Source organism: Carassius gibelio, chromosome B3 (assembly GCF_023724105.1).
Source record: "Carassius gibelio isolate Cgi1373 ecotype wild population from Czech Republic chromosome B3, carGib1.2-hapl.c, whole genome shotgun sequence".
NCBI classification, from domain to species: domain Eukaryota; kingdom Metazoa; phylum Chordata; class Actinopteri; order Cypriniformes; family Cyprinidae; genus Carassius; species Carassius gibelio.
This window is the reverse complement of record NC_068398.1, coordinates 33,913,871-33,940,899: the sequence shown is the minus strand read 5'-3', so window position 1 is coordinate 33,940,899 and position 27,029 is coordinate 33,913,871. Positions and strand designations below refer to the sequence as shown.

General features: G+C 37.4%; 1 protein-coding gene across 6 annotated transcripts in view; it reads right to left on the bottom strand.

Annotated features, from left to right (window-relative positions):
- LOC127953338 (E3 ubiquitin-protein ligase rnf213-alpha) overlaps window positions 1-27,029 on the bottom strand; it is a 125,083-nt gene that overhangs the window by 38,377 nt on the left and 59,677 nt on the right. For all 6 annotated transcript variants that reach the window (XM_052552492.1, XM_052552491.1, XM_052552493.1 and 3 more), the window contains 6 exons: window positions 9,954-10,128; window positions 9,763-9,857; window positions 9,207-9,458; window positions 8,801-8,933; window positions 7,760-7,843; window positions 7,238-7,418 (listed from right to left, as the gene is read on the bottom strand). In XM_052552492.1, coding sequence (XP_052408452.1) covers window positions 7,238-7,418; window positions 7,760-7,843; window positions 8,801-8,933; window positions 9,207-9,458; window positions 9,763-9,857; window positions 9,954-10,128 — 920 coding nt within the window. The remainder of the gene's footprint in view (window positions 1-7,237; window positions 7,419-7,759; window positions 7,844-8,800; window positions 8,934-9,206; window positions 9,459-9,762; window positions 9,858-9,953; window positions 10,129-27,029) is intronic.

Here is a 27,029-nt window from a genome sequence, read left to right as displayed (position 1 = left end):
ATTGTTTCTGACCATGTCCATTAGGGCTGAAACGATTCCTCGAGTAACTTGATTAACTCGATTACAAAAATTGATCGAGACAAATTCCTCTGCCTCGAAGCCTCTTTTAATTTATTTTAAATCTCATGTCAGGTTCTTTCGCAATGATTTTTTTAATGTGACAACGCGTTTAAGTCACCCACAAAGCGGAAGGAGACACAAGCGCTGAGTCTGAAATCACATACTGCAAGGAGTCAGCAGTGTTTTGATTTAAGGGAGTGGGTAAACGTAAAGAGAATGTAGTGGCATGTGTCCATTGCAAGATAGAGCTGGCATACCACAACTAGGGCCTTATGATTTCCGCGATGCAGAAAACGCGGAGGGAATCGCAGAATCCAGTCATAAAAACTGAATTTACAGTTTAACGCTGAATGGCCCCAGTTTATTATTGTTTCACTTTCAACTTCTTGGGCATTTTTATAAATTTTTTTGAAAATGTACATCTAAAATGCTTACTTGTGCAGCGATGTAAAAGGCTATAAATAGCATATTTTTACAACAGTAAACAAACAAATTCCACCCCTCATCGCTAAAGGAAGTTATTACAAACACTCGATCGGGGTTTAAAGTGAGTTTTGAGTAAAAGTGTACTAATAATTTCATAAATTGTCTGATGTAGCTTGATGCTAAAGTTAGCTCTAATGCTACTAATAGCAGGTGCATTTCTAATTCATAATGCATTTCTGTCACAATGATTCACGTAAGGTTGTAAGAAAATGTTTTGTTGTATTTTTATAGTAATACTTTTGATAAATAAGGGATAAATGCATTCTGAGCTTAGTGGATTGTAAAGCTTAAAAATACCACAACAAAGGCTGATGAAGGTGGAATAAAAGCAAAAGAATAATGATGAAAGAATAATGCGGATAATGTGATAATACCTGACGGAGGTGTGAAAGACTAGTTTGGTGAGAACAATATAATCATGAATGCATGAGTTTGCAGAGACAAAAGCACAGATAAAGCACACAGGAGTGTTTACATGTGAGATCTTACAGAGTGCCATAAATCAATCAGATTAGCCTTCATATTCAATATTTCATAAAATTCACAGTTTTACAGATTAGTTTATGAAATTTTCATATGAAGCTTTGGTAGACTTGTGGCTTTAGCTACACTGTGTTTCTAAACTCATATCCTACATCAACAATTTTTTAAATACATTTAAAAAATATGTTTTTAATATTCTTATTTTTGCTTTTATGTTTGAGCTTATATATCTCTATTATCATAACAGTCTGAATGATTCTGTTGATTATGTATCTAGTCAGAAAGAATCATGAACAGAAACATTTTAATTTTGGGTATGTCATTTCTGTCTCCATGCCAAAAATGGGGGGTGACTGGTAAGGGGTTAATAGTAAATACTTCATGAATTTCTTCACTGATAAAATAGATAACATTAGAAATACAATAGCGAATGTAGATTCTACAGCGTTTAACACTTCAGTTTCATCCATCGCACCCAAAAAAAAAACTGCAGTGCTTTACAAATATAGGACAGGAAGAGCTAAATAAACTTATCACTGTATCTAAATCAACAACATGTTTATTAGATCCTGTACACACAAAATTGCTGAAAGAGTTGTTACCTGTAGCCGAAGAACCGCTTCTCAATATCATTAACTGGTCGTTATCTTTAGGTCACGTCCCAAAACCATACAAGCTGGCGGTTATTAAGAAAACAAAACTACATCCTAGTGAACTGGCAAATTATAGGCCTATTTCAAATCTACCATTTATGTAAAATTTTTTTGAAAAAGTTGTGTCTGCTCAATTGAGCACCTTCCTGCACAAAAATGATCTGTATGAAGAATTTCAGTCAGGTTTCAGGCACCACCATAGCACAGAAACTGCACTTGTTAAAATTACAAATGACCTGCTTTTTGCGTCAGATCAAGGCTGCATCTCTCATTGCTAGTTTTACTTGATCTTAGTGCTGCGTTCGACACTATAGATCATGACATACTCATAGATCGATTACAAAACTATACAGGTACTAGACAGGTTCTAAGATGGTTTAGATCCTACCTGTCCGATCGCTACCATTTTGTTTATTTAAATGGAGAGTCATCTCGTTTATCACCAGTAAAATATGGAGTGCCACAAGGATCCGTCCTAGGTTCCCTTCTATTTTCAATATACATGTTGCCCCTTGGTAATATTATTAGAAAATACGGAATTAGCTTACACTTTTATACTGATGATACTCAGCTATATATCTCAACGAGACATACTTTTTTCATTGAACTTCTAAATTATCTAAGCTAACAGAGTATGTTAAAAATGTAAAAGTTTGGATAACCAATAATTTTCTACAATTAAATTCGGATAAGACATAGATATTAATTATTGGACCAAAAAACACTACACAGAATCTTGTAGATTACAATCTGCAACTAGACGGATGTACTGTTAATTCCTCTACAGTCAAAAATCTGGGTGTTATATTAGACAGCAACTTGTCTTTTGAAAATCATATTTCCCATGTTACAAAAACTGCATTCTTCCATCTTAGAGAAACATTGCCAAGCTACGAAACATGTTATCTGTTTCTGATGCATAAAAGCTAGTTCATGCATTCATGACCTCTAGATTGGACTATTGTAATGCACTTCTAGGTGGTTGTCCTGCTTCTTCAATATACAAGCTACAGGTAGTCCAAAATGCAGCAGCTAGAGTCCTTACCAAGTCAAGAAAATATTATCATATTACCCCAATTTTACAGTCTCTGCACTGGCTACCTATTAAGTTCCATATCAGTTACAAATGATCATTACTTACCTATAAGGCCCTAAATGGTTTAGCTGCGTACCTAACTAGCCTTCTACCACTTTACAATCTATCACGCTCCCTAAGGTCACAAAACGCCGGACTTTTGGTAATTTCTAGGATAGCAAAGTCCACTAAAGGAGGTAGAACCTTTTCACATTTGGCTCCCAAACTTTGGAATAGCCTTCCTGATAATGTTCGGGGTTCAGACACACTCTCTCTGTTTAAATCTAGATTAAAAATGCATCTCTTTCGCCAAGAATTAGAATAATGTATATCTAAAATTGTAAATGTATTTGCATCTGATCAAATGCACATTCTCATTCTTTAGCTTGGGTTAAACTAATTAATTTTATTTTGTTAGATCAGCAGCTATGCTAATGATGTCTCTATTTGTTTCTATGTTTTGCCACGGGATGTAACTAGGATTTACACAAGCTCCAGTCTGGATCCAGAACACCTGAGAAGAGATGATGCTGACCCTCAGAGGACCTCAAATGATGCTAACCCTGAATCAACAAACAGAACTAACAAATATTGCTACAAGTGTGACTGCATCTTATAATAATTATTAATAATATTAATAATGTTCATCGTCTGGCTGACTATGTCTTGTATTAATTTTCTAAAAATTCTGTCATACGTGCACAAACTGACAGTCATCATAAGCTACTACTTAATATTGTAGAAACATAATTTTCTGTAAAGTTGCTTTGCAATGATTTGTATTGTAAAAAGTGCTATACAAATAAACTTAAATTGAATTGAATTGAATCTTCAGTTGAGGCAGAGTTAATGGACATGAAAGAGTTAAACTCCTCAGTAAAATAGGATATAAAATTACGATCAGCCAAAATTAATTGGTGAATTCTCCAACTATTAGAGTATTTATTTTTTAGTATTTTGTTTCCCAAATGAGTATATTTAGCAAAAACTGCTGCATGGTCGATTATAGATATATTACCTATATGGCAAGACATTATATGCTGCAACATATTTTTTGGAGAAAATAAATAATCTATCATAGTATAGAAGCTATGAACCCTACAGAAAAAAGTATACTCCTGTTCTAGCAGGTCATCCAAATATCTACATATTCAAATTTTCACGGAGAGCCTTAGAAGTTTTAGCCTGAGTTGATAATAATGATTTACCTGTTGGGAATTTATCTATAATGGGGCATAAATGAAAATTAAAATCTCCCCAAATAAACAGGTGTCTTAACTCCCCTAATTTGGCAAATGCTGTAGTCAGAAAATCACCTGGGTGGCCAAATGGCCAATAAATGTTAATAAAAGCAATTCCCTTTCAAGGGAACTTTGAACTGTGTGTCCTCTCGGGGTTGCTATGAGGAACACCTCGTTGTGACCCGTTGCTGAAGCATACAATGCAAAAAACTTCGATCAAGTGACTTGCGACAACCCCTGAGGTCACTACTGTGCCTTCAGCACCTTTTCCTTTTTGGCGCCTTAACTCTGGAATAACCTACCTAACATTGTTCAGGAGGCAGACACACTCTTGCAGTTTAAATCTAGATTAAAGACCCATCTCTTTAACCTGGTTTACACATAACATACTAATATGCTTCTAATATCCAAATCCGTTAAAGGATTTTTAGGCTGCATTAATTAGGTAAACCAGAACCGGGAACACTTCCCAGAACACCCAATGTACTTGCTACATCATTAGAAGAATGGCATCTAAGATAATATTAATCTGTTTCTCTCTTATTCCGAGGTCACCGTAGCCACCAGATCCAGTCTGTATCCAGATCAGAGGGTCACTACAATAACCCGGATCCAGTACGTAACTAAGACCAGATGGTGTATCGGCACCTAGAAAGGACCTCTACAGCCCCGAAAGACAGCGGAGACCAGGACAACTAGAGCCCCAGATACAGATCCCCTATAAAGACCTTGTTGTTCAGTTGCTTTGACGCAATGTATTTTGTTTAAAGCGCTATATAAATAAAGGTGACTTGACTCTTCTTCATCTTCACTGACCGTTTTGTTTGAAGCTTACAGTGTTTAGGAGTGCATATTTCTCGCCAGAGGTTTTGCTATGATACCGGAAGTTCACACGGCTCGCATGCTATGTGTTTGCTAAAGAGCAAGTGCGTTCAGCTCTCGAGATTTGCTCTGCTGTGCTCATTGTGAGGCAATTGCGGGACTACTATGGGAGATGTATTTCACCATTTACCCTAGTTTGTAGAACGCGTATGCATGAGTGCGTTTGCCTCTTGTGGGAATAGCAATGAATTTGCGGCAGCAGTTTAGTTAATAAATCAGAGCGCGTAACCCTTACCGTACCGGATTTCAGAAAGTGCGCAGAGTCTTGCATGCTACTTGCCACCATATGGATTCAGAAAATATACAGAGCTTAGCATGTGTACTTAAAGCTTCCTAAGGATTGCAGAGTTACCGAACAGACTGGAAGAGGCAAGCTCAAATACAACCCTCTGAGGCGAGGGGAGCACTGCCTAAAACAACCTTTTTTCAAGAAGATTCTCATAAATGCCACCTGCACTTCCCACTTGATGTGTCAGCAAGAAGGGATATCCAGGTGACCAGGAAGCCCATCAGGCGGACCTGGCCAGACATCCAGGAAATTGTTGCAGTGCCGTGCCAGGGGCCTGGTGATTAAGAAGGCTCCCGCAGAAGCCTATGACCTGGCCGCATGATCCAGGAAGCTGGAATCAGGGCTGTCATACCAGCTAGACAATAATATCAACTAGTAAGGAAGCACTGCAAGTCGAGCACCTGGTTCTGAATCCAGCCCGAAAGAACACTGCAAAAAAATCTCATAGAGGATTATACACGCATAACCACCAGCAAATTGATTTATTATATATATATATATATATATATATATATATATATATATATATATATATATATATGTGATAGCTTAGCACGTTACTGATCACTTCAAAGGGTCTCCTGTAGTAAAGCAATTTGTACCCCCTCCTATTTTAAAAAAGTTAAAACTTTTCTTCTTTTAATAGGTGTATGAATACCATTAACATTTCATGTACACACTTTAAGCTTTAGCATTCTAATTGTATATCATACATAATGTAGTCCAAATGTACAATTTGAACGATGTGGATGTCAGCCAAACAGACAAGTGGTAAGTAAAATTAAAAAAAAGTTACACACTTTACCTCGTGTTGCATAATGGGAGCCCAAGTGAAAAGAGGTCCCCTAACGACAAAAAGAAACGAGGAAATATCCAACAAATTTAAACTCGCATCAGTGTATACTTATCTGGAAAGCCTACAATCTACATTGGGCAATCAAGTATTACCAACAGGCTCCGCATCCAGTGAACTTAGAACTTATATGTAACTGAAGTAGTGCAGAAGTAGTGCAAAACAAGTACGGAAAGTGCATTCAGTCAACTTTTTAGTGCATGCAATTCACAATTTAGACTGCAACTGGGATAATTATTTTATCTTATTATTTTTTTTTACAAGTTTTTGTAAAAGAAAAATTTTTACAAAAAGTTTTTAACTTAGAAAACAAGGTTTTAAGAGAAGCTCTGTGGCATGAAACTATGTTCCCACTGACACTAAAAATTCCTCTTTGATGGGGAGCTAGTTGCTGAAGCACATAGCTATTTCTTATATATAAATATATATAAATGAATACCAAAGACTTTTGCACTCTCTCTGTCTGTATTATGAAGACTGGTAAATTTAACAGGGAATTTCCCTAATAGTATTCCCAAATGGCCATTGTCTATGTTTCTCTATTCAAACATCAGTGGCCGAGTAAGTGCATTTAGTCAGCAATCACAATCTTAAACAATACAGTCGAGATCTCATGAAAGAACATGGACCGGCTAAACAATGCTTTCATTAATTAGGTCGCTAAACTCCAGCATGTTAATGTTTTCAGATCATCGGCGGCGGCGCTTCCGCAATGGGTAGTCCGCAGTTACATGTTCCTTTTTTGGACATTCAGCGCATTCTTTTGGGAAGGTTTGCTTAAATATGAAATATGAAATATTATTGCTAATATTCAATATATCGCCCAGCCCTAATTGTAATAGCAGGAAACTCAGCAAATAGACACTACCGGCTCAACTACACACAGCCTCCATTCAAGCCGCCATCTTGAAAACCCCTTAAACTCTATTCTAAAACACACACCAATGCAGAGAGAATAAGAGTGTGCCACTAAGAAGTCTAGCAGCTGCCTTTTGGACTTTAAACCTTGAGTTAAGCTGCCAGAGAACTACTGGTGAATGATCAATAAAAGTAAACATCTAAAGACCCATGGTATGAAATATCTCTCATAGACACATATGATACATGATGAGTTATATGTCATGATGATTAAAGGTTTGCTGAAGTCAATAACTGCAGTGACTACTATATCAAACCCCACAAATGGCATAGCACTAAATTTGCTGAATGTCTTACCCAGACTCCTCTCCGGTGTACCTTTCCACAGTGTAGATGAGGTCGTTGTGCAGGGTGATGAGGTAGCTGACAAGGGCGGTGGAGCACAGCCCCAGGCCACTTCTTTGTGGCAGCAGCACCTGCATGTCTGCGTCCAGACCCAGATCCTCTTGAGTGTAATCATTCGGCAGCTTTATCTCACCTGACACAAAGAGACCATCTCATGCATCACTCATCAATGGAAAAAAATAACAGTCATCTGTCAATTAATGCACCGTGGTCTAAAGTGGAAAGAAAGTGGTCATGACAGAGGAAAGAATAAGTCTGTGAATGCTTGTAAATATTTCGATTTCTACACTTAACTTCAATAAAATACTCAATTTGAAATACTTGAAACGTACAATGTTTTGAGATATTAGTTAATTCACACTGTGTTTGTCTACAATTGTGACTTGATGAAGATCAGACAATATTTTAATCAATGCAGTAATCCAGTTATTTTAACAAACTTATGCTTGCCATTGTAGGTAGGAGATGGGTTACCTGTGGTAGTCAGTGATACCCTGATTTGGTTCCAAGTTGATATAAAGATTTTTATGCGCTTTTCATACCAAGCAGCGAGTGAAGCTGTTGAATGAAAACATGGCACAATCACTATTTTTGCAATGAAAGCAAACTTGATTATTAGAGAAATTGTGAGAGAGAGTTCAAATCAAAGCAGTCTGGATATCCGGTTCGCGAACTAATCATTCAGTTCACCAAATCGAACTGAATAGTTTAAAACGGTTCGCATCTCTAATATGCATTAATCCACAAATGACTTAAGCTGTTAACTTTTTTAATGTGGCTTACACTCCCTCTGAGGTCAAACAAACCAATATCCTGGTGAAATTAATGTACTCAAACAGTACACTGACTGAACTGCTGTGAAGAGAGAACTGAAGATGAACACCGAGCCGAGCCAGATAACGAACAAAACATTGACTCATTCAAGAGTCAAGAACCGTTTCTGTCAGACGCGTCCGATTCGTGAACCGAGGAGCTGATGATACTGCGCATGTGTGATTCAGCGTGAAGCAGACAGACACACAGGGCATCTGAACTGAACTGATTCTGAACTCTCTCTCACAACAGATACGGAAGAGAAGACAATGCTGAATAAAGTCATCGTTTTTGCTATATTTGGACCAAAATGTATTTTCGATGCTTTAAAAAATTCTAACCGACCCTCTGATGTCACGTGGACTACTTTGATGATGTTTTTCTTACCTTTCTGGACATGGACAGTATACCGCACACACAGCTTCAATGGAGGGACTGAGAGCTCTCGGACTAAATCTAAAATATCTTAAACTGTGTTCCAAAGATAAACGGAGGTTTTACGGGTTTGAAACAACATGAGGGTAAGTTATTAATTACATAAATTTGCTATCTGGGTGAACTAACCCTTTAAAATGGGCAAATCAATCATCGACAAGCTTACTGAAATTATTAACAACAATGTAATGATCATTGACCAATCATTTATATCTCCATACTGACTCAAAAATTTCCCCAAGGCAATCATCAATAATATGGTGGTACCTGCTTTCTGATTTTGCAGGAACTCTCCAATAGTGTTGTAGTTTAGCTCTGTCGTGTTCTGGAACTTTTTTACCAAATCCCTCTGGAGAACCAAGATGTCTGGAAGGAACCGCACCAACCGTAGCTCTGCTTCCTGAAATATACAGCTTTACAGTTGCTGTTTTCTCAAAATTTTTCCACTCTGTTTTATAACTGCAGATACATCCACCACTAACCAGCATGTTAAAACTAAATAAACTATGGCTGGTCCTTCATATGTCAGTAAGACTAACATCAAAGTCAACCATGCTAATAATCAAATGACTGTCTGCACAACATAAACAATCGGTCTAGAAAGCAGGCATCATGAAATACATACTCTAATTGTTCAACTAATGACAAACACTCTGGTTGATAAATATCTTACCCTCTGAAGGAACCTCCAGAGCACTGGCAAGGTGTCCCGGCCATTGTTTTGCTCCACAATGTGGGTCAAACTCAACATCGAGAGCTTCCCTCTGCAGCTCCAGATGGATGAATTATGGATGAGGGAGTTCTGGGGCAGAGAGCGAAGGAAAAGCCCTGGCTCCCCAAATGTCAACTTCATTACTGGATTAGAAGACACTCGTTCATCTTTCCTGATGAAGGAGTTTACTTCCTTTAGCTGATGCTCCAAAACCTGAGAGAAAGATCAAAGAATGGAAAGTAATAATCCGCTAATCTAAGGGTTAATATAAATATCCTACTACTGAGGTCCTTAATGCAACAATTAACACATTTTAAACATTCAGGTTTCAGCTTTTGTTAGGTCCAGTATTATAAAACAACTACTTAACAATGAAATATGTTTTTAACTGTAAATACATTTATAGATCCATTTCCATTGCTAAAGGCAACATGATTTACACACTAAAACTAAGATGCAAAAAAAGTCGCATAATGCATTCTGGGTTCTGTGATGTACTAAAAGATGACATGTTGACCTTCAGCTGGTTTGTGATGACATCAGTATTCATGGCATTTTCCCATCCATTTCTTGTATCTTTAGTGGATAGGTTTGGATCACAAGGAACTGGCCCTATTTAGAATAACAAAATATAATATTTCTAGAATATCTGAGGCAGGAGATCAATATGGCAAGTGACAAATTTAAGATGAGTTGTGGGACTCTTACACTTGCTGGTCTGATGGGGATCCAGTAGACTGTGGATGGTCAAATGAATTGAACTGACTGTATCATCCAGCCCTTTGCCTAGAGCTCTGCTTAGTTGCTCCATGTCCTTCAAAATATGGGCTATCAGGAATGGGCCAGGATCCAGAACAGCAGGCTTGATGATCTGCTTGTAACTCTTAAGAGAAACATGCAAGAATATGGGATGAATATAATTAAAGGTGCTTGAATGTTTTTAAGTGTTCATGTTTTTACTATCACTCTTTGTTGTATAAAATGATAAAATTTAACTGATTTCCCACCATATTTCTGATATTATCGATCAATCTTATCAGATTAATTTTGATAATTCACTTTTATTTTAAATCCGTGAGTGCAGTGCAGCTGCATTGCGTTATCTTGTCATTAGCATTTTCTTTTCTCCTCTACTCAATCGCTACTCTCTCTCACTCAAGTTCATCAAACAACTGTGGTAAGAACATTTCATCACGGTGAGTAATGGCTTCCCCTGTTATTGTTATTTGCACCTCTTGCCACATGTACAGTTTATCTATCTCTGTCGCTGATGAGGGATTCACATGTGGTAAATGCAGGGAAATAGTTAGGCTAACAGAGAAGATTTTATTTCAGAATTAGAGACACGCATCCAAACTTTAATTGAGTACAGTAAGAATGTTAGGGCTCTAGATAGGGCTTTGGATGAGTCTAGCTCAGGGATTCCTGTATATTGTTCGGTTCCGGAGGCAGACAGACTTGCTAAACCGACCATCTGCTAGCTGCCTCACGTCACAGAGGTCAGTTAATTATCAGCACATAGAGACTCTTTCACCTAGATATCACACTATAGAGACTGTGTCTGTTCCCCGAACAAGAAAATACAAAAAACGTCCAAACCAATTTAAGAGTAACAATTTAATTTAGGTTCAACAAATAAAAAACAGATGCAATATGGATAAACAAATGATAAAGCTTGGCTTATTGAATATCAGATCCCTTTCTACGAAAACACTTTTGGTAAATAATATGATCATTGATCAATCTAGATGTGATCTGTTTGACAGAAACCTGGCTAAAACCTGATGATTACATTATTTTAAATGAGTCCACCCCCCGAGATTACAGTTTTAAACATGAGCCGTGTCCAAAAGGCAAAGGGGGAGGTGTTGCTTCAATTTATAACAAAGTTTTAAGGATTTCTCAGAGGGCAGGTGTAACGGTGGCATGCCCTAGTGACTTTTTGGAAACAGTATCTATTTCATAGTTGGGGTGCCAAACAGGATTTTGGCTGGTCACCAAATAAATTTCTAAATACCATAATAACCCAGGGAGATTTTTAGAACCACAGTTACACAAAAACTAGATGGATTGCTTGTATGTTAGTTGGTAGAAAACAAACAACTTGCAGTTTGAAAGAATTCATTATTATATATATATTTTCCCCTCTTTATACACAATTCTGGACACAAATCAAAACCCCATATAAACACAGGAGGAAAGGAAAAAAACAAATGAATAATAATAAAAAAAATTAAATAATGATAAATAGAAAAACAATTGTAAACGACAAGGTTTTCATACAAGCATAATTAAATGAACTGAGTAGACGTCAAAGTAAACAAGATCAGCAGATCCGAGGCATTCTCTTCCAAATTCTCTTCTAAAACACTCATCAGCGGTCCAGAAAAAAAAAAAAAAAAAACAGGATTAGTATATATTTTTTTCTCTTGACCAACCAAAGTCATAGATATACTGAAAGGGAAATTAAATGAAAGTCAGTAATATAAATCGGTCACTTAAAGTGACTCGTGAATGTGTGGTTGAAGTGCATGCGATTAGGTGCGTTAGTGTGCAAACAATATCGCTGACCATGTCTGGCAGGGAAAAGTTCCTTGGGAGGCAGTGTTTTCTCTGGATTAGCAAAACCCAATGGAATGAAGATCTTGTGAGTTCCTTCAGCAGTTCGTTACACTCTCTGCAGCCTGGTGAATCTTTATTTCCGAACCTGACCTAATACAGCATGCGTCTCATTCCCGCCGATCAACTCCTCAGGTAAGAATTGCGTCCATTATGTGGTTTTCTTACCTGCCACTTGGTGTTTGAGTTTACCCCCCCCCCCCCCCCCTTTTTTCCCAGCCATTCTTCCTTTATATAATCTCGACTTAATTGTTTCACATCCCGATATGAGCACGGAAGGGGCGGATTTTCTTTACACCGCCACACAGGTTTCAAATATAACTAATTTGAATTAATGGTGCTTCATTTAACATTATCAAGAGAAACAAATGTTAATGATAAATCCGGGATCAGCATTTATAGACATTCTGAACTCTATTGGGATTAGACAACACATCTCAGGACATACTCATTGTCGAAATCATACTCTGGAGATAATACTGTCACATTGAATTGATGTTGATGGTGTTGAAATTATGCAGACAAGCGAGGATCATTATTTAGTTTTGTGCAAACTTCATATTGCCAAAATTCTAAATTCTACTTCTTGTTACAAGTATTGTAGAATCATAACTTCTACCACAAAAGAATGCATTTGTAAGTTGTATTCCTGATGTATCCAAATTCCTTAGCATATCCAAAACCTTAGAATAACTTGATGATGTAACAAAAACTATGGACTCTCTCTTTCCTAGCATTTTAAATACAGTTGCTCCTTTACACCTAAGGAAGGTTAAGGAAAACAGTCTGACACCATGGTATAATGAGCACACTGGCACTCTTAACCCTCTGGAGTCTAAGGGTATTTTTGGGGCCTGGAGAAGTTTTGTCATGCCCTGATATTTGTGTTTTTTTCAGTTTCTTATAAATATCTAAATGGGTAAAGTCTATTATCACTGTAATCAGCACAAACTGGGCTATAATAATATGTGAAATGCATGCATGTACATGATTGTATTTTTGAGAAAAAAAATGTTATGCATGGTTAGTGAAAAACTAAAAATGTTAAGTCACTTGAATAAGGCAATAAAACACATAAATAAAATTGGTTGCCGGAAAAGTTGAGAACTGGAGCTTGTAGCCTAGAATTTTTCATTCTAAATTATGTGAAAATCATCTTGTTTACTCATTCACAGAAAACAATATATTGATTTAAATTTTGTAAGACACTTTTTGTTGGTAAAAGTCATATGTGAGTAGGCGTCAACTATCATGAATATCATTGTGATTTACACCTGAGAAGACAAAGGCCCACATAATGAGCTGCATAATGAGCCTCTCATTCAACTGTGCCACTGTGAGGGAGGACTTACAAGAAAGAATCTGAGAACAAAATAAAAGTATGTAATTTTATGTTTGTAGTTTATTAAGAATATATTTAATTATCCCACAACATAATTTAATATCCACTTGGGGGAGCAGTTAAACAGTTTATTAGGGACAATCAAAGCTTACTTTCAAACTAATTTTTTGGCATCCTTACTCCAGTCACACAATCCTTCAGAAATCCTTTTAACAATCTTATTTTCTACCAAATAAACCCCATTTATCATCATCATCATCATCATTATTATTATTAATGTTGAAAAGAGCTGAGAATATTTTTCAGGTTTTTTTTAGGGGGAATAAATCGAAAGAACTGCATTGTTTTTACATTTGTTAGAGTTATCTCTATTTGTCACATTTATATTATTTACATCAAGCTTTTGAATGGTATAGTATTGTATATTGTTATTGAAACTTCATAATGTTTCACTTGATTATACATTTAGTCAGGAATTATAGTTTGGAAAAACTATTTGGAAAAAGTCTGACTAGTAAAATGTTTACACTTTATTTGAAAACTAGTAAAAATAAATAAAAAGAGACTTACTCATGTTTATGATCCCTGTTGAATAAAGTGCTTCATTCTTTTTTTCTGAGGAAATCCATTTCTCAAATCCTTAACCACATCACATCTTTTTGGGGTGAATTATGTCTTATTCCTCTCATCGCGAAGCAAACAGTAAAATAAAATAAAAACTTGAAGAACAGTCTCGCTGCTTTTTCTTCTGTGTGGGTGTATGCAAGCCGCGCGCTTCAGTTTGAATCTGAATAGCGCGTTAATCGCGGGGGCGTGGTCACATTAGATATAATGAGCGGAGATATGAAAAATAGACATCGCGTTGTTTTCATATGGATTACTTTATCTCAGAATATTTGTTTTCGGCAGCACTTGTTTAGTTTAAAAGTAGACATTTCAGGCTTTCTATAGATATCTCTCTCATGTCTCTTCGTTGAGTATTCACGGAGTTACAGTTCATTTTAATGACGTGTTTGTACATGACGATCAACAGAGACAAAGACTGCAGACAGCGCACTTTGTTTGTTATCTTTAATTTATAAGTGCACAAAGGTTCTTTGTTATTATGTCTGTATCCAAAGAAAACTAAACCCTTTACAGATTCGATTGATGTATTTCTCTTATCTGTACGATTAAAACTGAGAGTGTTATTTAAGTTCTTTTCGGGGTTATCAGGAGAAAATGACTCAAAACGCATATATGCGTTAATCGACTCGAAAGGGTTAAAAGAGCAGCCCAGAAAATGGAGCACAGCTGGAGGAAAACAAAACTAGAGGTATTTCGTATTGCTTGGCGGGAAAGTAACCTATCCTACAGAAAAGCATTAAAAACTGCTAGATTTGATTACTTTTCTTCTCTTTTAGAAGAAAACAAACATAACCCCAGGTATTTATTCAATACAGTTAGAGATGTTCCGATACCCTTTTTCTCTTCCCGATACCTGGGCTCAGAGATTACAAAACACACTGTGCCCGTCTCCCACAGAGATGTAGAATTTACAGGAGTTATATTTAAATAGTATTTTGCAGTTTAATATTCACAGACACTAGTATATATTCGGCTACAAAGAACTAGTTAACCCTTTAGGCACCAGAGGTTTTTTCCTAAAACGTTCGATTTTGACATCTTAATTTCAAAAGGCTATATCTTAAAATTTACAAAAGATAGAGACTTTCTGTCAATTATAAAAATATTAAGGATGACCCAATGTTTATGTAGTGATTTTATTTTCCCATCTAATTTGCATATTATGACGTCATATGGGGTGGTCATCTTGAATTATAGAATTTTCATGAAAAGTCACGTTTAAATGATAAAATGGAGCACTTCTTTCCCCCCAAAAATGTCCCTAACCTTCTGTGTGCTATTTTGCACAATACTGAATGTAAACTGTGTAAATCATTACTAATAAATGGTAGAAACAAACCGAATGTATGTAGCGGTTGGGATTTTCAATTTACTACATGCAGCAGGCACTCTGATTCCATGTATGGGGCACATATATATTATTCATATGACACACAAACACAAGCAGACAAGACCTGTTTAGTTCAAAATCTATGCCCCATGTCACATCGCCTCTGCTTCTGCTATGAGCAGCGCGGCCAGATCTGCCTCGCGCACGCGCCGAGTGTGCACATCTCGGACTACTGTCAGGGTCATTGCAACTCCCCACCTTTCCTTCCTAACTGTCCTATGAATACTTTCGACCTTGTCTAACATACCCAGTGGCATTAGACAAAGTCTCCACTACAATACTGTCGCCGCGATTGCGGAGAGGTGCGGTCAGAAGACAAATATACATGTCTAGCGCGGTAAAAATCTCCCGCCTCGTCCCCGCAACAAAAACATGCCTGATAATTTCGCGATGAACACTCCGACCCCGGCTAACATTGTTCACACCTCTGACATTTGGCAAAGGACCATTTATTTACATTGGGCAAATGATTCACCGTCTGTGCTTGGTGTAGGGCTATACTTTCACTTTCAGTATGACCGTCATCTTCTGAATGCAGATATTCCCCTTCAGAATCAGTGTCCGCGAATAAAAGTTCCAACACCTCATTGCGGCTTTATTGAAGCTTTATTGATGCCACTAGATAATAATAATAATGAAAATAATAATAATCTAATGCCAATACTCGCTGACGTTGACAATATTGGTCAGATAAAATGGCTCACTCTCACACAAGCTCCGCTTTTTATTCGCACTGATTCAATGCACTCTATCTCGAAGATTTTGTATAGGAGCATGACGTTTTTTTCAGTCAGAGATGATGTATTACATGTCTGCTATCTAGTGCAGGGGAGGTTGCATGAAATTTGACACCCTATTTGACAAAATCGGCCGTTTTATTCAGTGCCGCATCTTGTCGAGTAAACTCGACCGTGGCGCCAAGAGGGTTAATTATAGACTGATCTCGAATCTCCCTTTTCTGTCCAAGATACTAGAAAAGGTAGTATCCTCACAATTATATTCCTTCTTAGAGAAAAATGGTATCTGTGAGGATTTCCAGTCAGGATTTAGACTGTATCATAGTACTTAGTGTTGTCAAAAGATCCGGTACTTCGGTACCAAGTCGGTACTAAAAAAGTGAAAATGTGACGGTACCAGGTTTCTTTAAGTACCGGTGGTACCGAGGTCCCGTTCAAACCCGGTTCTTGATGCATACAGCGCTATGATTACCGCGAAGCAGAAGACATCGACGGAATCTCAAAATCCAGGCATGAAAATGAAACTTACATTTTAATATGGACAGTCAAAGAATTTGTCAAAATTAGCATAAATTAATCAAATCAAATCTCCATATGGACCAGTATTTTTAAATGTTATGCCAAAAATTGGTTGAATGAATGAATGGTAGAGACGTGTGGGTTTGTTTACTACATAGCAACCCTCTAAATTGCGAGTACACCACTCGCATATGCTACTAAATCTTCCTTCTGGCGACTAAATGATTTCTAATATTAGCCAATGGCTAATAAATTCTCAGATTTTACACGCCATTGTGTGAGTTAGAGGCTAAGTATAAGTTTAGCTCAGATATATGTTCACTCGCCGAACACTCTCTGACTGAGCGCTTTAAAGTTTCACTCTCAGTCAGGCGATCTGTGTGATTCAGTTAATCTCAATGGATGCACAGCGCACCTGTGTTTAATGTACATTACATTTACATTACATTTATTCATTTAGCAGACGCTTTTATCCAAAGCGACTTACACATGAAGACAGTGGAAGCAATCAAAAACAACAAAAAGAGCAATGATATATAAGTGCTATAACAAGTCTCAGTTAGGTTAACACAGTAGACGTAGCATGGGATTTTAACTAATATAATAAATAAAAAGAAAACAGATAGAATAAAAAAATAAAAGAATAGAGCAAGCTAGTTAGAGGTCTTTACACATACACACACACATACATATACAATTGCATAATAAATGAAAAGAAAATAGAATACAAAAAGATTAGAAAGGTAGTTAGATTTTTTAAAGAATAGAATTAGAATAGTGAGTGTTAAAGTTAGAGGGTCAAATAAAGATGGAAGAGATGTGTTTTAAGCCGATTCTTGAAGATGGCTAAGGACTCAGCTGCTCGGATTGAGTTGGGGAGTTCATTCCACCAGAAGGGAACATTTAATTTAAAAGTCCGTAAAAGTGACTTTGTGCTTCTTTGGGATGGAACAATCAAGCGACGTTCACTTGCAGAACGCAAGCTTCTAGAGGGCACATAAGTCTGAAGTAACGAATTTAGGTAAATGGGTGCAGAGCCAGTGGTAGTTTTGTAGGCAAACATCAATGCCTTGAATTTTATGCGAGCAGCTATTGGAAGCCAGTGCAAATTGATAAACAGAGGTGTGGCGTGTATTCTTTTTGGCTCATTAAAAATTAATCTTGCTGCCGCGTTCTGAATTAATTGTAAAGGTTTGATAGAATTGGCTGGAAGACCTGCCAAGAGGGCATTGCAATAGTCCAGCCTGGACAGAACAAGAGCTTGAACAAGGAGTTGTGCAGCATGTTCCGAAAGAAAGGGCTTGATCTTCTTGATATTGAATAAAGCAAATCTGCAGGATCGGACAGTTTTAGCAATGTGGTCTGAGAAAGTCAGCTGATCATCAATCATAACTCCAAGGCTTCTAGCTGTTTTTGAAGGAGTTATGGTTGATGTGCCTAACTTGATGGTGAAATTGTGATGGAACAATGGGTTTGCTGGAATCACAAGCAGTTCTGTCTTGGCAAGGTTGAGTTGAAGGTGATGGTCCATCATCCAGGAAGAAATGTCAGTTAGACAAGCTGAGATGCGAATAGCTACCGTCGGATCATCAGGATGGAATGAGAGGTAGAGTTGAGTGTCATCAGCATAGCAGTGGTATGAAAAGCCATGTTTCTGAATGACAGAACCTAATGATGCCATGTAGACAGAGAAGAGAAGTGATCCAAGAACTGAGCCCTGAGGCACCCCAGTAGTTAGATGATGAGACTTGGACACCTCACCTCTCCAAGATACTTTGAAGGACCTATCTGATAGGTAAGACTCAAACCATTGAAGTGTTGTTCCTAAGATGCCTTTCGCCAGTAGCGTTGATAGGAGGATCTGGTGGTTAACCGTGTCAAAAGCAGCGGATAGATCAAGCAGGATAAGAACTGAAGATTTGGATTCCGCTCTTGCCAGTCTTAGAGCTTCAACAACTGAGAGCAAGGCCGTCTCAGTTGAATGTCCACTTCTGAAGCCAGACTGGTTGCTGTCATAGAGATTGTTGTGTGTGAGAAATGTAGAGACTTGTTTGAACACAGCTCGTTCAAGTGTTTTTACAGTAAAAGGAAGAAGGGAATATGGTCTGTAGTTCTCTAAAAGAGATGGGTTGAGGTTGGGTTTCTTAAGTAGTAGAGTTATATGTGCCTGTCTAAATGATGAGGGAAAAACACCAGAGTGGAGGGAAGTGTTGATGATGTGAGTGAGTGCAGGTACAACTTCAGGAGAAATGGCTTGAAGGAGATGAGATGGAATTGGATCAAGCGGGCAAGTTGTAGGGTGATTAGAAAGGATGAGTTTTGACACTTCTGCCTCAGAGAGTGAAGAGAAGGATGTAAATGAGTGTAAGTTTGCTGGTGATATGAGCTTGATTGATTGTGGTGTGGAAAATTGTGCACTAATGTGTTTAATTTTATTAATGAAAAACGTTGCAAAGTTGTCAGATATTAGAGATGAAGCAGGAGGAGGAGGAGGAGGACAAAGAAGTGAGGAAAATGTTTTAAAAAGCATGCGAGTTAGATGAATTGTTAATTTTGTTATGGTTGTGCAGTGGAGTAACCAGAACATGATCAGTAGAGCAGTTTCGTGTATAAATAAGGTCCAGTTGGTTGCCTGATTTGTGAGTAGCAGTAGTTGACACTCGGTTGAGATCAAAAGAGGCAAGCAGAGTGTGGAAATCGGCAAACAGAGGTTTATCTAGATAAATGTTGAAATCTCCAAGCATAACTAGGGGAGTACCATCCTCAGAAAAGGTTGAGGGTAACACATATAATTCATCCAAAAAGTTACCCAGTGGTCCTGGGGGTCGATAGACAAATAAAAAATTTATTTTAAAAGGGTAGGTAACAGTAACTGAATGAGATTCAAAGGAGCTGTTGATACCCAAAGATGGTAAAGGATTAAATTTCCAATAATTAGAGATGAGCAGACCAGTACCTCCACCTCTTCCAGTCAAACGGGGAGAGTGGGAAAATTAGAAATTATTGGAGAGTGCTGCAGGTGTAGCAGTGTCCTCTGGTTTGATCCAGGTCTCTGTTAGGGCCATGAGATTAAGCTTTGAATGACTAATAATAGAAGTAATGAAATCGGTTTTGTTTACAGCAGACTGGCAATTCCAGAGACCAATAGGAAAAGAAAGTAGTGTATTAGCACATAGGCAAAGTATGCAGGTTGTTAAGATTGCGCTGTCTACATTGTGTGTTGCATGGTTTACGAGTGGTAATGATAGTAGGGATCTAGAAACACATAGTAAGATTTGGTTATAAACAAAAAACAACTGAAACAGAAATGAAACAAGGAAAAGGAAAAAGATTATTCAAAAAAATACTTATATCCCCTGCCGGTGTCCCTGCCCGGTGGAGTCGCACGGTAGAGTCGATGGTCTTTACACTCTGCCGCGGTATACTAATCTTTTTTAAACCCGACAAAACGGAAATTGAATTCAGCTGAACGTACTTTACTGTTTATCACAACAAAGGTCTAAGCAAGCGCACAACACTGACAACTTATGCGATAGAGTACGAGACCAAACGCAGCACGTCTCAACACAGTAAACAAACAAGTGTTTCCTAGCAATGACAACTGCGCTAAACACTAATGAGACAAGAAATAAATACACTTACGATCTGCTTTTAACTCCCACTGATTTAACTGCTTCTCACAAAGGGTATTTCTTTACACTCTCTTGGCTGGTGCTTGAACACACTTTACTGTTTATCACAACAAAGGTCTAAGCAAGCGCACAACACTGACAACGTATGCGATAGAGTACGAGACATGTACATCTAGTGTAAAGGCTCACAGATCGCTGTCGCATTCTCTCACACACACACACACACGCAGAGGCCGAGAGAGAGAATTGACACACTACATTTAAACTATTGTTGGTTGTATTTTCCTGTCAAAATAGTGGCATATCTTTGGAAATCTTCAGCTTTTAAGAATAGCTGGGTTTTCCGATAAAGTTTGTGTGTGGAGTTAATGCGCTAATGGCAATCTCATTGGCTGGCGCTCACCTATTATTGTTCGTTTTGATTTCAGCAAATCAGTTCGAGGGAATGCAAAAAACCTGATTAATATTCATGAATCCAGCAGTTTATTAATCCTTAGTAATCTTTAGTGTATTTTTATAGTTCTTCTTATTAGAATTCGTATCAGTATTATCTTATCAGTATTCTTGTTTTTCTCACCTCCTTTTTTTTTTTTTTTTTTTAAGAATCAATGAATGACAAAAAAAACACCACCATCATTCCAGTTAAAATGTTCAGTTCAATTGACTAATATGCATTTAAACATGGTTATCAAGTTTACTTCTAATTACTAAAGTTCTAATTATATATCAGTCTGGCGAGTAAACTAAAATATTTAATGGCCAATGGTGATTCAATTGCAGATGTGTCCGTAGAGGGTTGAATACACTGAAGCGCGTGACATTTGCAGTAATTTCAGCATCTGCCATCTCAATGAGGACATAAAAACATAAACAACATCACCAGAACTGTTCTGTCACTTCACAAGCATTTTACCATTTCATTTGAGTAAAACCAGTGTCAGTTTAAAGGTATTCACGGCAACCTGTCAAATAAGTTCATTTGTACAAGAAGGCATTGTGCTAGAAATATTACTATTATTTAGTAGAATGTATGTGATACTGCTACTACTGTTAATAAAAAAAATAATAAACTTTATTTGACACTATAGACCACGACATTCTTTTGCATAGATTAGAACACTTTGTTGGCATTAATGGAAGTGCATTAGCATGGTTTAACCCTCTGGAGTCTGAGGGTATTTTTGGGGCCTGGAGAAGTTTTGTCATGCCCTGACATTTGTGCTTTTTTCAGTTTCTTATAAATATCTAAATGGGTAATGTCTAATCTCACTGTAATCAACACAAACTGGGCTATAATAATATGTGAAATGTATGTACATGATTGTGTTCTTGAGAAAAAAAATATTATGCGTGGTTAGTGAAAAACTAAAAATGTTAAAACACTTGAAAAAGGCCATAAAACACATAGAGAACATTGGTTCCCGGGACTTTTGAGAACTGGTGCTTGTAGCCTAGAATTTTTCTTTCTAAATTATGTGAAAATCTTCATGTTTACTCACTTACAGAAAACAATATATTGATTAAAATTTTATAAGACACTTTTTGTTGGTAAAAGTCATATGCGAGTAGGCTTCAACTATCATGAATATCATTGTGATTTACACCTGAAAAGACAAAGGCCGCACAATGAGCTGCATAATGAGCCTCTCAGTCAGCTGTGCCACTGTGAGTGAGGAGTTACAAGAAAGAATGTGAGAACAAAATCTTATTTTCTAAAAAAAAAAAAAAAACATTTATTGTTACAGACGGAGAGTAAAACTGCTTCAAATATCTCTGTGTTGTTAACTTAACTATCGGTGTGTAAGCACATCAAGTAAACAACATGAGATGTTGGCATCAAACTGCACTTCCCACATGTACACCTTAAAAAAAAAAAAAAAAAAAAAAAAAGGACGACATAAATTGGAACAAAACCGCTAAGCAAATATATACAGTTTCAATACACACCACATAGAGACGTCCTGCTGTAGTCGTTGCTTCTGCTGCTGCTCTTGTTCAATTTCAGCCTCGGGATCTGATTCTGGATCATAAATATACGGCTGAATCTGACTGTTAGCCATGGTTTGTTTTGGATGATGGTTTTTTTCCTCACGTTAATGTCACAACTTCCAGACGCTCTCAACGCAAAAGCCTACTCGCGCTCCTGATTCTTTAGCTCTGCCCACAAGTCATGCCTCCAGCCGCTCGTGTTTTTCCGAAAAAAAAAAAAAAAAAATGGTACAGACTATCTTTCTCTTATAAATATAATAAAACTAAAGACTTTCTGGGTTTTTAGGGGGAATAAATTGAAAGAAAAGCATTGCTTTTACATTTGTTACAGTTATCTATTTGTTACATTTATATTATTTACATCAAGCTTTTGAATGGTATAGTCTTGTATATTGTTATTGAAACTTGATTACTTGATTATACATTTAGTCAGGAATTACAGTTTGGAAAAAGTATTTGGAAAAAGTCTAACTAGTAAAATGTTTACACGTTATGTGAAAACTAGTACAAGTATATAAATAAAAAGAGACTTACTCATGTTTATGATCTCTGCTGAATAAAGTGCTTCATTCTTTTTTTTCTGAGGAAATCCATTTCTCAAATCCTCAACCACATCACATCTTTTTGGGGTGATTTATGTCTTATTCCTCTCATCGCGAAGCAAACAGTAAAAAGAAAACTTGAAGAACAGTCTTGCTGCTTTTACTTCTGTGTGGGTGTATTCAAGCCGCACGCTTCAGTTTGAATCTGAATAGTGCGTTCAGCGCGGGGGCGTGGTCACATTATATATAATGAAGGGAGACGTGAAAAACGGACATCGCGTTGTTTTCATATGGATTACTTTGTCACAGAATATCTGTTTTCGGCTGCATGTCAAGCTTTCTATAGATATCTCTCTCATGTCTTTTTGTTGAGTATTCACGGAGTTACAGTTCATTTTAATGACGTGTTTGTAAAAGAAGATCGGCGCAGACAAAGGCTGCAGACAGCACACCTTGTTTGTTATCTTTATTTTATAAGTGCACAAAGTTTTGTTGTTATGTCTGTATCAAAAAAAAGTAGACCCTTTACAGATTCGATTGATGTATTGCTCTTATCTGTATGATTAAAACTGAAAGTGTAATTTAAGTTCTTTTCGGGGTTATCAGGAGAAAATGACTCAAAATGCGTATCCGCGTTAATCGACTCCAGAGGGTTAAATCGTACTTATATGACCGCCATCAATTCGTAGCAGTGAATGCAGAGGTATCATATCGATCACAAGGGCAGTATGGAGTACCTCAAGGCTCAGTACTAGGGCCGCTTCTCTGAAACACACTGTAACAACTAATTAAATTTAAAATTAAATTAAATTAAAATTAAATTAAATTAAATTAAATTAAATTAAATTAAATTTAAAAATTAAAATTAAATTAAAAAATTAATTTATGCATTTAGCAGACGCTTTTATCCAAAGCGACTTAAAGTGCATTCAGGCTATCAATTTTTACATATCATGTGTTCCCAGGGAATCGAACCCCTAACCTTGCGCTTGCTTGCTTGCTAGCGCAGTGCTCTACCAGTTGAGCTACAGGAACACTAATTATAATTAATAAATAAATTAATAATTAATAATAATTAACTAATTAATTAGCGGTTGGTATTCAACCATCTGTTCCATATTAATGAATCCTAACTCTAACACATTCTGTACTCAAAGACCAGAACTTGAGTTAAAGAAAAAACAAGGACTTTCGTTTTACAACATCTTCCAACATAACTCACCATTCGGGCGCCGCAATGTCGGCAACAGCCTGGCATGGGTGACAATTATTACACCTTCGAGACAGTCCAGAGAGACCTGCGTGAGCCTCAAAGGAAAGACCAACACCCGCCTTTTTTCTTTACTTCTCACGAAAACACATTCCACAACTCAGACACACACACACACACACACGCATCATTTTTGGCTCGCACATGGAGCTTTTTCGATTAAACTACCTCTAAATGTATTTAAATGTATCTCTTTATGTACTCAAATGTATTCATGTGGCATAGTGGAAAAGATGAATGTTACTGTGCGTTTAATCAAACTTTATTTGCAAGTAGTTAGGAACAACTCTGTCTCTGTATCCCTGACTCGCAAAATTATAGTTTTTGGTGTCTGTATAATCGTAAAAACCCGAATGTAACGAATCTTGACAGCAAATTACAAAAAGATGCACTGTTTCAGAAGAACAATCTTTCTGAGGAAAAATTTTTAATTTTGTCATCGACATAAATTAGACCAGTGGGCGGAAATCAGCAAACAAAGAAGATTTTTCCCGCCTCAGTTTCTCACACTTCATTGGTTCATATGGAAAGATAGGTGCATACCTACCTTTCCATAAAAACAAAGGAAAAACCTTGTTCTTGGCATTCCACCAGAGAAAGAGGGGGTTCTCAGCTTCATGATCGGACTTCTCAAGAAGTTCCTCTGTTTGTTATTCTTTACTTTTCTTTTCATTTTAGTCTTTCTTTATTGTCTTCTGATATTTGACTTCGTTCAATTGTCTTCACGAGCCAAACGAACTTAAGTCTAATCATCTTTTGCAAAGTTTACATTCACGTTAACCATCGAGCTCGCGCATCATCTGCTCTGGAAAGAACAACACTGAAGCTGCAACAACGGACAATTTGAACTACACACAAGAGCCAGATCAAAGCAATTACTTTCTTATATCGCAACTTAAAATTGCTGTTTAAGGTTGTATAGGCTACTCCATTTTTGTGAAATTCATTATTCAATTATTCAATAACTTGGGGTCTCTTGCAAAGTTAACTGTTTGAAAATTGTCACTGAGATCTGCTTTCACTCTTTCTCTCTCTCTCGTTTCTCTCCCTCTCTATCTCATTACTACTCTCGTTCGTTTATCTTGTTTAAATTGTACTGTTTGAAGAATTTCAGAATTTCAGAAATCTATATAGTACAGACACAGAAAATATAGTTTTTTATTCCTGATCAGAAGATTAATATTTCTAGGAGTTTGTAAGAAGGGTATTTTTATTGATTTTTGATAAGGAAGTGTAGCTTTCAGTTTGCGGGAAGAACGTCTAGATAACTTAAATTAATTCTAGTAAAGGTTACCTTTAAATGATTAAATATTCCCTCTTTGGGTAATTTAATATTTGTAAGCAATGAGCACATCATATTCATAGACTCTATGATATTCACTTAATTTGAGTTAATTATTCCCCAGAAAGTGATTGTTGCTACATATTTTATGGTGGAGTTATTTTGGGCAGTGTTCAAACGTTGTTTTTGTAAGCAATATTCATATTCATATATGAATATTGGTTATCGGCTCCTCTTAATCTCTGTCTGTTGCGGCACGCAATTTGGCACTCCTAAGGTAGTCAATCAGTCCTGCCGACACAAACAATGCAATCTCTGGGACCAGTACCTAATCCGGGGCCTAAAACGGGGGCCACTCTCTTTTAAAAGAGGGTTCTAGGGAACAGCCCAAATTTGCAGTGCTGTCTGGCGGTTGATATCTTGGTGTTGCCAGGTTGTGTTATAAGTCACAAGCTGTTTGAGAGGGTGCAACGCCAGAGTAACAGAGGGACGGGGACACTGCGGTTGAGTGTTTGGGAGCGCCAGGGAGGCTGACCGCGCCGCTGGTTTCCACCCAGGTGAGCCAAATGTGATAAAACCCATCCACTTATTATAAAGGCACAGAATATTAGATATTCCCCCAGATATATGTTAAGTGTTTGGTCCACTTTTCCTCTCTAAGCCACACACTTTTCCTAGGTCTCTTACTCCCATAGCCACACGTGCTGTATACCCTAGCAGAAACTCTTGCGAAGGGTAGCAGGCTTAGCCCCTTTATTCTCTTCCTAACACTTCCAGAGTTTGTATTCATTCAATTTCTTTGCAGACCAATTTATTTGGTGTTTTGGTTTTCACTGTGCTATTTCCTTTCTTAACCTTTTTCATGCTGTTGTGTTTTTGTTTCTTACAGTTCACAGAGAGATCAAAGAGAACATTTGGAGAGAGAAGCCCGAGAGGGACTTGAGGCAAAGCTCCGACAAAGTGAAGCCCTCCTAGAAAGGGCTGAAATCGAACTGAAAGAAAGAGATGCTAAAGCTAAGGCCTAAGAAAATCACCTGAAAATGTCCCGAGCTGATATCCATGACCTTACCTTTCTAAAAGATGAACTTGACATTGTTCACAGAGAACTGAAACATTCTTACAGACTGCAAAAAGTGAACAGAAAGAGGAAACACACTCCACAGAGTTTCCCCTGGCCAGTGAACCCAAGCCTTTCAGCCAAGAACTTAGAACTGAAAAAGGGGGTGAAAGCCTGATTTTCAAAATGTCACCAGCCAGCCTCCACGAACCCCCGTCAGCAGCAGGAGAGGGAAAACCCTTCCAGAAAGTCCTGGTCACCGGCACGGACACATAGCTCCCAAAGAACTGGACAAGCTGGTTAGAAAAATCCCTATGTAACAGATATGCAGGTCATTGATTCATGGGTTGAATTCAGGCATATAAAATGAAACCTTTCTAAACTAAATGCCTGGCGCCAGCCTGGCTGGATTTAAATTATTTACGATACCCGTGCGAGCCTCAAAGGAGAGACAAAACCTCCCACATTCCTAAGCACACACACACAAACTTTTCTTAAAGGGGGGGTGAAATGCTATTTCATGCATACTGAGTTTTTTACACTGTTAAAGAGTTGGATTCCCATGCTAAACATGGACAAAGTTTCAAAAATTAAGTTGTACGTTTGAAAGAGTATTTCTGTTCCAAAAATACTCCTTCCGGTTTGTCACAAGTTTCGGAAAGTTTTTTTCGAGTATGGCTCTGTGTGACGTTAGATGGAGCGGAATTTCCTTATATGGGTCCTGAGGGCACATTTGCCGGAAGAGCGCGCGCTCCCGTATAGCAGAGCAGAGAGAGGC